The sequence below is a fragment of the Salmo trutta genome, chromosome 7 (genome assembly GCF_901001165.1).
Source record: "Salmo trutta chromosome 7, fSalTru1.1, whole genome shotgun sequence".
In the NCBI taxonomy this organism is placed as follows: Eukaryota; Metazoa; Chordata; class Actinopteri; order Salmoniformes; family Salmonidae; genus Salmo; species Salmo trutta.
The window spans coordinates 19846193-19859622 of record NC_042963.1 but is presented as its reverse complement, the minus strand read 5'-3'; the positions used below and the strand labels follow the sequence as shown (position 1 = coordinate 19859622).

The 13430-nt window shown below is 42.3% G+C and overlaps 3 protein-coding genes across 3 annotated transcripts; all 3 read right to left on the bottom strand.

Moving 5' to 3' along the window:
• Positions 1-166: 166 nt before the first annotated feature.
• On the bottom strand, positions 167-10293 carry samm50 (SAMM50 sorting and assembly machinery component). The gene is made up of 15 exons (XM_029758279.1): positions 10129-10293; positions 7299-7409; positions 7051-7152; positions 6860-6947; positions 6616-6722; positions 6214-6344; positions 5989-6076; positions 5609-5737; positions 5006-5077; positions 4797-4883; positions 4504-4574; positions 3079-3146; positions 2850-2996; positions 785-926; positions 167-530 (listed from the first exon to the last, which is right to left on the bottom strand). Exons 1-15 carry the CDS (start codon positions 10147-10149, stop codon positions 485-487), a joined length of 1410 nt encoding a protein of 469 aa, XP_029614139.1. The 5' UTR covers positions 10150-10293; the 3' UTR covers positions 167-484.
• efcab10 (EF-hand calcium binding domain 10) lies at positions 10177-12242 on the bottom strand. The gene is made up of 4 exons (XM_029758283.1): positions 12000-12242; positions 11220-11384; positions 10878-10968; positions 10177-10747 (listed from the first exon to the last, which is right to left on the bottom strand). The coding sequence occupies exons 1-4, from the start codon at positions 12100-12102 to the stop codon at positions 10702-10704; spliced, it is 405 nt and encodes a 134-aa protein (XP_029614143.1). The 5' UTR covers positions 12103-12242; the 3' UTR covers positions 10177-10701.
• Positions 12243-12346: 104 nt separating this feature from the next.
• uqcc6 (ubiquinol-cytochrome c reductase complex assembly factor 6) lies at positions 12347-13367 on the bottom strand. Its single transcript, XM_029758284.1, has 2 exons — positions 13226-13367; positions 12347-13036 (listed from the first exon to the last, which is right to left on the bottom strand). Exons 1-2 carry the CDS (start codon positions 13331-13333, stop codon positions 12935-12937), a joined length of 210 nt encoding a protein of 69 aa, XP_029614144.1. The 5' UTR covers positions 13334-13367; the 3' UTR covers positions 12347-12934.
• Positions 13368-13430: the final 63 nt, after the last annotated feature.

The following is a 13430-nucleotide window of genomic DNA, read 5'->3' as shown; positions in this document are numbered from 1 at the left end:
ATAACTAATATACTGCTGTCCTTAATAACTAACATACTCTCTGATATACAACTCAATATACAACTCAAGCACATCTATGTTGTGTTTCAATGCACTAACCACAAATCCATGCCATGCAAAATCAACCGGAAGGTAGGTCAATGCCATAGAAAGACGCATACTAGTGTGGTTTTTGAATACCTGTAGAGGGGTACATCATTTATTACCGAGCATAATAATCCAGACCACATTATTTGACTCATGATAAGGGCACTCATGGCTGATATGTCACTTTTGGCTTCCACATCTTGAGCACTGGTGGCTCCAGTCATTCATTAGTACTGGAGGAAAACCTCCATTGATGCCTCGTCCATTATACAATCGTTTGGTTGTAGTATCCATTGCATTCCCAGCAACCTTCGGTGTGCTGCAAGGGTCCCGATGTCTCACTTACTAAAACCAATTAAACAAACTCCTGTAGTCCACAACTCAATTCAGCAAGACATCACAGGAATCGGATTCCAGCTCCAAACTGAAACCCGTCGCATATCCTAAACAAAAAGACTTAAGTGTTATTTTTAACAGTAACTCAATACCCTTTTCACAATATTGAGCCAAACTGATCAAAGCCGAGCTGTACTGGGCTGGCCTGGTTATGCATCCACCGTAGTTGCTGAAACCATGCTGTAAAGGACAACACGGTTCGAGTCGGCCTTATAGTTTGAATCAGGCATAAAAGTGTACTGCTCATCTATATACCATCATGCCATGGTTTGACAACAGAATGGGCAGATATTAAGGCTACCTGTCTCCACTCTGGACGCCCATGGGAATGCAATAGTTGAGCTCCAGCCGGGCGATGTTTCCGAGTCGCAGCACAATTCCCGCTCCGTAAGACCAGCGGATACACTCTGCCAGTTTCCTCAGGTGTGCTTGAGGCCCGTCACCTACAGGAAAACACAGCCTGAGTAAACCTAGAGCAGTGGTTCCCAAACTTTTTCACTCAGGCTCCCCATCCAGGATTGAGGAACATCCCGCGCCACATCTATTTCTATGGGCACAAGCACTGTTCATGACGCAACCTGTTCACATCCCTCTTGTGGCAGAGAGAACATTTTGCAGGTTTAAAGCTAATTTCCCACAATTCTACAAATTTTGTCATGAGGTGCAGAGAATATTTCTTGCGGTTTTAAAGCGAATTGTCTTGCAATTCTATCCATGTCTAATGTGTATTCATGTGATATGAGTGACTCAAACATTACTACAATCTATGGGCTAAAAAAACATAGCTGAAAAAAACATTTTGATCTGGACATTTCTGACAAGTTATAAGTAGCTCTCTAAGGTATGCAATGACTGACATGACCAGAGAACAACTGAACACTACCCAATCTCGAAATTGCACATTGTGCAATCTACTGCGACAACTTTTAAGAGTAGGTTGAAAGCCGAACTGAGCGCGCCCCACAGTATGGGAACCACTAAGCTAGAGGACTGAAAAGCACAGAGGATTCTCTTTCCCTGTATAAAGTCGCAGAACAGACCATTGTGCAATCAACTTTCATTTCTAGCAAGCGGGGAAGTTAGCTATCACCATAGTGACCACAAAGCTCATCACTAAGCTAAGGACCCTGGGACTATACACCTCCCTCTGCAACTGGATCCTGGACTTCCTGACGGGCCGCCCCCAGGTGGTAAGGGTAGGCAACAACACATCTGCCACGCTGATCCTCAACACTGGGGCCCCTCAGGGGTGCGTGCTTAGTCCCCTCCTGTACTCCCTGTTCACCCACGACTGTGTGGCCAAGCACGACTCCAACACCATCATTAAGTTTGCTGACGTCAACAGTGGTAGGCCTGATCACCGACAACGATGAGACAGCCTACAGGGAGGAGGTCAGAGACCTGGCAGTGTGGTGCCGGGACAACAACCTCTGAGCAAGACAAAGTAGCTGATCGTGGACTATAGGAAAAGGAGGGCCAAACAGGCCTCTATTAACATCAATGGGACTGAAGTGGAACAGATCGAGAGTTAAAATTTCCTTGGTGTCCACATCACCAACAAACTATCATGGTCCAAACACACCAAGACAGTCATGAAGAGGGCACAACACCTTTTCCCCCTCAGTTGACTGAGAAGATTTGGCATGGGTCCCCAGATCCTTAGAAAGTTCTACAGCTGCACCATCGAGAGCTTCCTGACCGGTTGCATCACCATCTGGTAGGGCAACTGCTCGGCCTCTGACCGGAAGGCGCTACAGAGGGTAGTGCGTACGGCCCAGTACATCACTGGGGCCAAGCTTCCTGACCTCCAGGACCTATATACTAGGCGGTGCCAGAGGAAGGAAAGCGGTACCAGAGCGCCAAGTCTAGGACCAAAAGGTTCCTTAACAGCTTCTACCCCCAAGCCATAAGACTGCTTAACAACTAAACTAATCAAATGGCCACCCTGACTATTTACAGCTACTCGCTGTTTACTACTATGCATAGTCACTTTACAAATTACCTCGATTAACCTGTACATTGACTCGGTACCCCCTGAATAGTGCCTCGTTATTGTTATGTACATTTCTTGTGTTACTTTTAGATTATTTATTTTTTACGAGATATTGTATTAACTCTATTTCTTGAACTGCATTGTTGGTTAAGGGCTTGTAAGTAATCATTTCACGGTAAGGTCTACTACACCTGTTGTATTTGGCACATGTGACAAATAACATTTGATTTGCTAAAAAAAAAAAAAAAATGCTGCTTATTACTAGGTGGTGCCACTCCTTCCAATATAATGCTGATTGAGTCCTGCAGATTTCTCATACTGATGTATTTGAACAACATTGATTGTGGGGTGAATTACATCTTTAAACACCCACCATAGTTGAGGTTACACAGGTTCCCGGCATTGAGGAAGAAGTGGGTCCTGAAGAGGTCTCCGAATCCCCCTTTGCCTGGACGGAACGGCAGCGGACTATACAGGTGGACGGCTCCAGCCCAATACACCTCACCTCCCAGGTAGTCACCTGTCACACCAACAATAAAACCACACGTGTGATGTGAGAATGTAACCTAAATGGGACTTTATTGAAATGGATGACATCTCACCTTCACTCTGAGGGCCGATGCTGTACATACTGAAGCCCCTGACGCTAGTAGGACCACCGAGATAGAACCTAAGAGACGAATAGGTCAAAAATCTAATAAAATTGTATTTGTCACATGCTTCGTCAACAACAGGTGTAGACTAACAGTGAAATGCTTACTTACGGGCCCTTCCCACAATGCAAAGAGGGGAAAAGAGAGAAATAATCGAAAAATAATAACCCAAGGAATAAATAAACAATGAGTAATGATAAATTGGCTATATACACGGGGTACCAGTACCGAGTTGATGTGCAGGGGTATGAGATAATTGAGGTAGATACCGTGTATATATAGGTAGGGGTAAAGTGACTAGGCAACAGGATAGATAAGAAACAGTAACAGCAGCGTATGTGATGAGTCAAAAGAGTTAGTGCAAAACGGGTCAATGCAGATAGCTATTGGTTAACTATTTAACTACTTGGACAAACTATTTAGCAGTCTTATGGCTTGGGGGTAGAAGCTGTTCAGGGTCCTGTTGGTTCTAAGACTTGGTGCATCAGTGCCGCTTGCCGAGCGCTAGAAGAGAGAACAGTCTATGACTTGGGTGGCTGGAGTCTGACAATTTTTAGGGCCTTCCTCTGACACTGCCTAGTATAGAGGTCCTGGATGGCAGGGAGCTCGGCCCCAGTGATGAACTGGGCCGTACGCACTACCCTCTGTAGCGCCTTGCGGTCGGGTGCCGAGCAGTTGCAGGTAGAAAACCATTGAAGGGTCAAGAAACAACACGGTATACAGATAACGTGGCAGGCCAAATTAAAATCGTCTCGCGGGCCATGTTCGACACCTGCCGTGGAAATTCATACTGACAGAGACTTTGTCATTTCCTCAAACAATCGTCTATATTTAATATCGATTCATTATTGCAATAATGAAACTAGTCAACCGAGTAGCCTCACCTTTGCGCAAATGCAGAGTACTATATATAGCTGACACTAACAATGCTCAGTCATGGTTGGTTCCACCCCCTTCATGCAGATTGGGGGCATCATAAGCCACTCTGGGTTCATCCGGTCATTATCTGCACAGGGTGGTTGTCTTAACCCCACCCTGGCTTAGTTTCCCAGATGCAAGAATGATTTTGAGACAATGAGGGATTGTTCTACTCCTAAGCGATCCCTAGTAAAACACATTCTTGTCTACGCAATGCAGTCTTTAACTCATTTGTCAGCTCAAGTCATCTCTAGTGACCATATGCCCAGATTAGCTGCAGGGAACTAGAGCGGAGACCATAAAAACACAGCATTAGCAGGACAGAAATGTCTTCCTATTCATTACGTATTAATTGCTAACTATTAATATCAAACAAATCAGGTAAATACATAATTTTTTTCTCACACACCCCAGCTTTTCAGTGATGGTATTGTGGAATAGAGAGTATTGTCTTACCTGTCAGCAATGCAAGTTGGCTTATCTCCGATGGGCAGGAGGCATCCCCCCCAGAGAGATGCAGACAGGACCTGGAAGATAGAGGAAGAGGTCTCAACAAAAGTTCTCTCCCACTTGCTATTTTATCCCAACCTGTCCACAACCATTTTTCAACCCTCCATCAACAAGCTGTTAGTTATAACTTGTGTTTACTGTAAAGGTGATTATTACTATTCCAACTATAAATCCATGTGTGTAGCTCAAGTTCACACGCAAATTACTTCCTGATAAATAAAAATAATTCAGGTTCTCACCGAGTCCCAGAAGAGACGTCTGTTAAACTGTATCTCAAAGTCCTCCTTCAGGAAGCTGGCATCTCCTCCAGTGTATCCAGCCAACTCCTGCAAAACCACAACAATGCATCGGCTGAATGTGTTGTCGGTTCAAAATGGGTTGGGAAATGTTTTAAATAGGAAATCATTACTGGCTGCAACACAGAGTCAGGTAATGTAAACCTACACACCTGGTTGATCTTCAGCAAGGCCCCACTCCTGGGAAGGATTGCCGAGTTTCTGGTGTCGATGACCATGGAGTGCTGTGATTACAAAGGAGAGGAGACGTGTTGATGAAAAGTATTGTCTCAAATGTCTCAGTGGGTCAAATCCTAACTTGCGATTTTGACAACATCAATGCAAGATTTACACAAAAACCCAAATTAAGTGTACAGACCTCAAAATAGGATTCGAGTCCAAATGTATTATCACGATTAGGCAAGACTGCCTTCTCATCTTGTGCACCAGAGGCATGGAATGGTCTACAATCCATGTTTAATCTAGATATGTTAGTGTCACTGAATGAATTAAACATTTTGATGGGAGACTCTGTTACAGAGGAGTGTAAATGCTTTTTTAAAGGCTGGATCATGTTGTTGAATTGTTTGTATGTTGTATGCTTTTAATTCTGCAATGTATTGATTGTTGCTGCTTTCTTGGCCAGGTCTCCCTTGAAAAAGAGACACTGGGTCTCAATGGGATTTTCCTGATTAAATATATATATTTTAATGTTTTATTCCTGGTACTAAAGGTAGTTGTGTGGGGATTGTGAAGCGGAACTGAAGTCCCGGTACCGAGAGTGATGACTTGAGGGAGTGGCCGCTCTCCTCCCGGACTGCAAACGATGCGGTACGCTCCAGACAGCCCAGCTCTCGCCACACACCCTCCCACTTCAGGGTGTGGTTTGTCTTCCAGAGAGGGAACTGTTTGTATGCAAAACAGAAAGGGAGAAACCCCAGAGGATCAAGCATTTGCAAAAGCATTACCAGTAGGATGAAATTGAATAGGAAAATAGCAGAGAAATTCCCTTCTACTCATATTAGTTAGCATAACAGCAAAAATAAAACAATCACCTTGGTTATTTCACACAGAGTCCAGAGGTAACACAGAGCACAGGAGTATACCAAATGAGAACTTATACAATAATGATAGATTAATGGGAAATTATCTTTACACTGAATTCAGTGGAGACGCCGCGATCAGTCTCTCTCAGCGAGCTCCATGGAAATTGGCCTGCAACTTTGTACAAGTTGACAGCGAAACTGCAACAGCCAGAGAAAGTCAATTAGATTGATACCAAACAAAAAGAGCTCAGGGAAATACAGAATAAACAACAACACAATTCACTGTTTTTGAAGCATTGCTAATGATGGAATTAGCAGCTTTGTTTTTCTCATACTTGCGCTCAAAGTGGCCAGGTTGGGGCTTGAAGAACGACAGCCCATAGGAAGTCTCTTTGGTGCCGTAGGAGACCTGGAAAGTCAGCTTTTCTGCAGAACCGAAGACATTGGGCAGCTTGAGACCAAGAACCTAAAGTAGGAGGCAGGTAAACTAGTAAAAACAGAGGATGGTACCTCAATTGCACTTGTAATCACCACCATGGCTCTACCTAAATGAATCTTTCCTCAATTCCTGGTATTCGCTCTCTTCGCTTCCTTCCCAAAAGGCATTGGAGAAGGTCCTAGGGGAGAGATCTTGGACCTTCTCCTCCAATACGGTTGAGAAGGAGGCGAGGCGATAGGACGTGAGGAATGAATTGAAACGATGCATTGAATAGAGCCCATCACTCAGGAGTTCTCACCATGCAGCCTTCGTTATTTCCAACCATGGTGTTATAGCTACCAGTCATGCGTCTCAGCTCAGACACATCAAACGTCACATCTAGTCCATTAGGCAGAGCATCCACCCCTGAAAGGAAGTATTGTTTTTTTGTTGTCGTGAGTGCTTTACCTACTTGCCCATTCATTTTAGTCCCTTCCAAAGTAACATACTACATTTTGGACAGATACTGTGATCAGAATAGATCCCCTTTCTAACCACAGTACCTCGTGAGGTATCGATGACAACCTCCACTTGTCTGAAGATACCAAGACGCAGGAGCTTCTGTCTGGCTTCGTGAGCTCTCTTCATGACCTAGAACAAACAGTAAACAAAGTCAATCCTACTTTTGCTACAGTCTCTATACAGACTCCACATGAATAAACATGGTCTGTACTGTACTGATAGATTCACTCACATCAATCAAGTTCTTGGCACGGAAGACATCAGCAATCTCGTATGTTAAGCAATCCTCCTTGGTTCTTCCGAGACCATCTATGTGTACACGCTGGACTATGACCTACAGGACAAATATATCAAATGAGTTATAATCAGCATTGACCGCCAACAATAAAAAGGTAACTTTTACATTCAACCACACAGAAATTCTTATGGATTAAGTCACAACTTGAGTCAATGCGATTTTGTGACCCCCAAAAAACGTACATCTTTGTTTTCAAGGACCTCTTGTTTTGAGTCCTGCTCCATATCTGGCCTCTCAATGTCATCTGCATGAAACCCCAGCTCAGGTCCCTGCATTGGCAGAGGATCAAGACTCTGCAACACAAGATTTAGTGATGAAAACGATGACTTATCAGGCTATATCTTGAATATTAAAGCTATCTGTACAAAACTCATTAGCTGAACAGGTAGTTAGGTGGATGTAGTGTTTTGGTCATTATGATAAGGTACTAGTTAATCTCAATATTTGTATTTTTATTTATTATGGAGCAGAGGCCCTCAAGCCACTACTCTACTACCAAATACAGTTTAAGTCGGAAGTTTACATACACCTTAGCCAATTACATTTAAACTCAGTTTTTCACAATTCCTGACATTTAATCCTAGTAAAAATGCCCTGTCTTCAGTCAGTTTGGATCACCACTTTATTTTAAGAATGTGAAATGTCAGAATAATAGTAGAGAATGATTTATTTGAACTTTTATTTCTTTCACCACATTCCCAGTGGGTCAGAAGTTTACATACACTCAATTAGTATTTGGTAGCATTGCCTTTAAATTGTTTAACTTGGGGCAAACATTTCGGGGAGCCTTCCACAAGCATCCCACAATAAGTAGGGTGAATTTTGGCCCATTCCTCCTGACAGAGCTGGTGTAACTGAGTCAGGTTTGTAGGCCTCCTTGCTCGCACACACTTTTTCAGTTCTGCCCACAAACTTTCTATAGGATTGAGGTCAGGGCTTTGTCATGGCCACTCCAATACCTTGACTTTGTTGTCCTTAAGCCATTTTGCCACAACTTTGGAAGTATGCTTGGGGTCATTGTCCATTTGGAAGACCCATTTGCGACCAAGCTTTAACTTCCTGACTGATGTCTTGAGATGTTGCTTCAATATATCCACGTAATTTTCTATCCTCTTGATGCCATCTATTTTGTGAGGTGCACCAGTCCCTCCTGCAGCAAAGCACCCCCACAACATGATGCTGCCACCCCCATTCTTCACAGTTGGGATGGTGCTCTTCGGCTTGCAAACCTCCCCCATTTTCCTCCAAACATAACGATGGTCATTATGGCCAAACAGTTCTATTTTTGTTTCATCAGACCAGAGGACATTTCTCCAAAAAGTACAATCTTTGTCCCCATGTGCAGTTGCAAACCGTAGTCTGGCTTTTTTTAATGGTGGTTTTTGAGAAGTGGCTTCTTCCTTGCTGAGTGGCCTTTCAGGTTATGTCGATATAAGACTCGTTTTACTGTGGATATAGATACTTTTGTATCTGTTTCCTCCAGCATCTTCACAAGGTCCTTTGCTGTTGTTCTGGGATTGATTTGCACTTTTTGCACCAAAGTACGTTCATCTCTAGGAGACAGAACGCGTCTTCTTCCTGAGCGGTATGACGACTGTGTGGTCCCATGGTGTTTATACTTGCGTACTATTGTTTGTACAGATGAACGTGGTTCCTTCAGGCATTTGGAAATTGCTCCCAAGGATGAACCAGATTTTTTTTCTGAGGTCTTGGCTGATATCTTTTGATTTTCTCATGATGTCAAGCAAAAAGACACTGCGTTTGAAGGTAGGCCTTGAAATACATCCACAGGTACACCTCCAATTGACTCAAATGATGTCAATTAGCCTATCAGAAGCTTCTAAAGCCATGACATCATTTTCTGGAATTTTCCAAGCTGTTTAAAGGCACAGTCAACTTAGTGTATGTAAACTTCTGACCCACTGGATTTGTGATACAGTGAATTATAAGTGAAATAATCTGTCTGTAAACAATTGTTGGAAAGATTACTTGTGTCATGCACAAAGTAGATGTCCTAACCGACTTGCCAAAACTATAGTTTGTTAACAAGAAATTTGTGGAGTGATTGAAAAACACATTTTAATGACCCCAACCTAAGTGTATGTAAACTTCCGACTTCAACTGTATCTACAACACAAAATCCATGTGTGCGTGCGTGTGTGTATAGTGGGTATGTTATCCGGTGTGTGTCTCTTCACAGTGCCCGCTGTTCCATAGTGTATTTTTATCTGTTTTTTTAAATCAGATTTTACTGCTTGCATGTGTTACTTGATGTGGAATAGAGTTCCATGTGGTCGTGGCTCTACTAGTACTGTGCGCCTCCCATAGTCTGTTCTGGTCTTGGGGACTGTGAAGAGACCTCTGGTGGAATGTCTTGTGGGGTATGCATTACATGGGTGTCTGAGCTGTGTGCTAATAGTTTAAACAGACAGCACAGTGCACTCAACATGTCAATACTTCTGACATAAACAAGTAGTGATGAAGTCAATCTCTACTTTGAGCCAGGAGAGATTGACATGCATATTAACGTTAGCTCACCGTGTACATATGTAAGGACCAGCCGTGCTGACCAATTCTGTTCTTTCCTGCCCTCTTTGTGGCACCTGACCACAAGACTGGTATTTACAAGTCACATTCTTCAAAATGTCAGTTGAATTTACAGGAAATTTGTGGTTTTAAGCATCTAATAATGCAAATGGTTAATGCACCCCCATGCATAGTATCTGTGTCCTCACTATTTCAGATCACTGGCTGTAGTGAGCGCGATACACGAGCAACGTTCACCAATGCTGTTGTTGCAGCTATGCAGCATTTGATCATGTTCATTTCCTTCACTTACTGACAAGGTACGGACAGTTCGTGTTTCTGGAGTTTAGCTAACGTTAGCTGCCATAGTTGGCAAGCTGTCCAACTGGACCCCTTTCGCTTTGCGTACTGACTACGCTAGCTATCCCGGCTACTGTACTCAGAGGTCATGCTTTCACCCTTTGCATTTTAAGCAGTTATCCTTACCCTCGCGTGGACGGTGCCCATGATTAAGTCTTGAATGTAACGTACTTCAAATGTTGGTGTTTATTTTAAGAAATGAAAGGACATTTAATTCACACTCGGCTCAAGAGAAATTGTAGCTTCGTGGACGCCATGACACCACCAACACCACGCCCCTTCTTCCACCCTGGGGGTGTTCAAGATGTCAACGTTTCACAATATATTGCAGAACTAAACAAATTGCAAACAGTTGCTTACTGTAAACACAAAACAATGGTGTACACATAAAACCTCTTGATAGCCAGTAAAATGAATATTTTCAAAACTGAAGCGTTGCTTAGCTAACATATAATAACATGTACTTGGATTTGTGTAGGACTTTTGGAACGGGTGCATGCCCATTGATGTATGGTGAACAAGCCGAGACAACGTGCATTCAAGACTGTGACCATACTGGGTCCAGACAACACACATCTGAATGTATAACTAATCCAATTTCACCATTACTTTCATTATTATGAAGAGTTCATATAGGCATCATAGACATATCAGTCACAATATCACACACTCAGTGTGATGGGACAGAGATCTCCAATTTTATTTAGATATAAATGTTGCTGAGCTTCTCTGTAAGCCCTCCTTCCTGTAAAGAAAAATATAGAAAAATATGACAAAGATAATCACATCACACAGTATCTCACAATAACAAACATTTTATCCACTGAATTAATATTTGGCTTATGTTTGACTTAAAAGAGATCCATAGATCTTACGCCTCTCTCTTGAAGGTTTCCTGAGATATCTTGTCCTTGGCCACACCTTCAGGACACTCATTAAACTTCTCAATCCCCAAAGTGGTTAGTGCTGCGAAACATAATCATACATAGTATGTTGAATGAGTGTTTCCTTGGGAGTGATAGAGAGGCATAAACATTGGGTTGTGGTATAGTATTATTAGACTTATAGGCTTAGACTTATATAGGCTGAATCCTCTGTATTCCCTTGGTATGCCCCCCACTTGTTTTTGATGCCCTTATCTGATACTGTCCTATCCCCTCCAAATTGTTTCTCGGCCATTGCCTCGCAAATGATCAAATGGACCATTTCTGACTCACCCTCCTTGTACTGAACAAAAGTGATGTGCCCTTGGTTGGTAGGGTCCAAGATGCCCAAAACGGCATCCAGGTTTGTGTCGTTGAACAGGCTTGGGCAATCCAGTGACCGCATTTTGGATACTCTCAGTTGTTCAAGCTGTGTGATCAGAAACTCGTTTGGTCTCTCTGTAGTAGAAACAGCACAAATGATGGGGGAAAAGATGTATGTCATGTGTCAATAGTCCACAAAGCTTTGCCTGCCCTGCTAGGTAGGCTATGTCATAGGAATGATCCTCCTGTTTTGCAGTAGATCACACATTGCCTCTGTACCGGTACCCCCTGTATATGGCCTCGCTATTGTTATTTTACTGCTGCTGTTTAATTATTTGTTACTTTTATTTATTATTTTTACTTATCGCTTTCTTTTGTTTACTTCTCAAAGCATTGTTGGTTAAGGGCTTGTAAGTCAGCATTTCACTGTACACCTGTTGTATTCCGCGCATGTGACAAATAACATTTGATTTGACTTTAACCCGGCCAACCATTCTCTTTTGCAAACTAGTGTGAAACAGATCATGAAAAGCAACACTATAGTATAAGAATGAATACAAAACACGAGAGTTGGGGGGGATTTCAATGAGTAATGTTGCCAAAGAGGATGCTAGTGAGGAGTTTATGATGACCCTCTTTCCTAACGTTAGTCAAGCAGTCAGTGCAGTTAGCGTTAGCACAGCTTACGTTTTACTTCAACCACCAAACAAGATGGGAAGAAAATGTTAACAAATAATTAAAAAGTCTAACCTGGTCTGTAAAAGAAGAGCATGCTTGTTAAATTATCCATGAGTTCAATAATTTTGTGTTTCCGAAGATAATCTGCAGCCTCTTGCTCTCTTGGTGTCGCCATTCTTCTGAAAAGTATATGTAGCTAGCCACATTGGTTGCTATCTATGGTTGCTATGGATACGCCAAATCGTCTGACGCTGTCTGCGAGTATGGTCTGCTGTGCGCTCCTCCTCGTCCAGCGCTCTGAATGATCAAAATCAGAATATCAAAGTTTATTCATTAATAAATAATGAAACTCTGATTTTTAACTATATATATATATGTTTTTTTGTTGCGTGTGGACCCAACATAAAAGTCTATTAAAAGCATAAACACAATACATTTTATTCACATCTGTTGGTTAAAAACCCAATGAAAATGTACATACATACAGTATCTGACATACTCATACTAGTCTGCGCAGTATCTATATGAATGATCCATCAGAAGGCATGGTTAAAACTTGTGCTCACTTTGCTATGGCTCTCACATGAAGAGCAGCAAAGGGGTGTCTGTTCTGCAAGTTGTCCTATACTATATGTCCTAAGACCTCATGAGTTTTCCATGACAATATTTACGTCATTTAGCAGACGCTCTTATAAACGCAATTGTAGGCTCCTGACCTAAATGTAAATAAGAATTTGTTATTAACTGACCTTTAACTGAAAAGTTTTTTTTTTTTTTTTAAATAGTCTGAGGAGCCTGAAGCTCCATCCAGCCATGTGAACACATCATTGCCTGAAACAACTTTGAATAGAATTGGCACAGGTCAATTTATACCACATTCGTGTCATAACAAATGCGATATGCATATGTACATCCAATCTTTGTGGTTTTTAAACATGTGCAATATGTACAAGGATTGCTCTAGATTTGGGATACTATACAAAAATTAAATAAGTCTACTGAAAGGGTCACTGTCTTTGGGCAGCAACGGCAGCAGCCTCTTCTCTAGCTTTAAATCCCAGCAGTTCAGTCCTCAATTCACCAGGTTTGGGAGGGATTTCTGGAATAGTCTGGCAAAGGGAAATAAAAAGGTGCATGCATTACATTGGAGTATCAGCAACATTACAAGCAATGCATTTATGATCTTATGAGCAAGTATGCAAAACACAAGACAATGTGGACCCTTCATTTTACGATACATGTGGTCATATAATGAAAAAGCAAAACGGGGATGGACAGGAGTCTGTTTCCATGCTTACCAGATCGGGTCTGTAGTATTGATGGACAACCTCTGCTCCGACAAACATAGATAGTACACTGGCACCAAACATCCTCAGGTACCGAGGCCAAGACACACCAGCAGGCATCTTCACATCAGCCAAGAGGACCAATCAGTTACCTATACAGAGAGACAGACAGTGGTATAGTGATAGTCATTAGCATGAAGCTGGAAGATTTGGATTG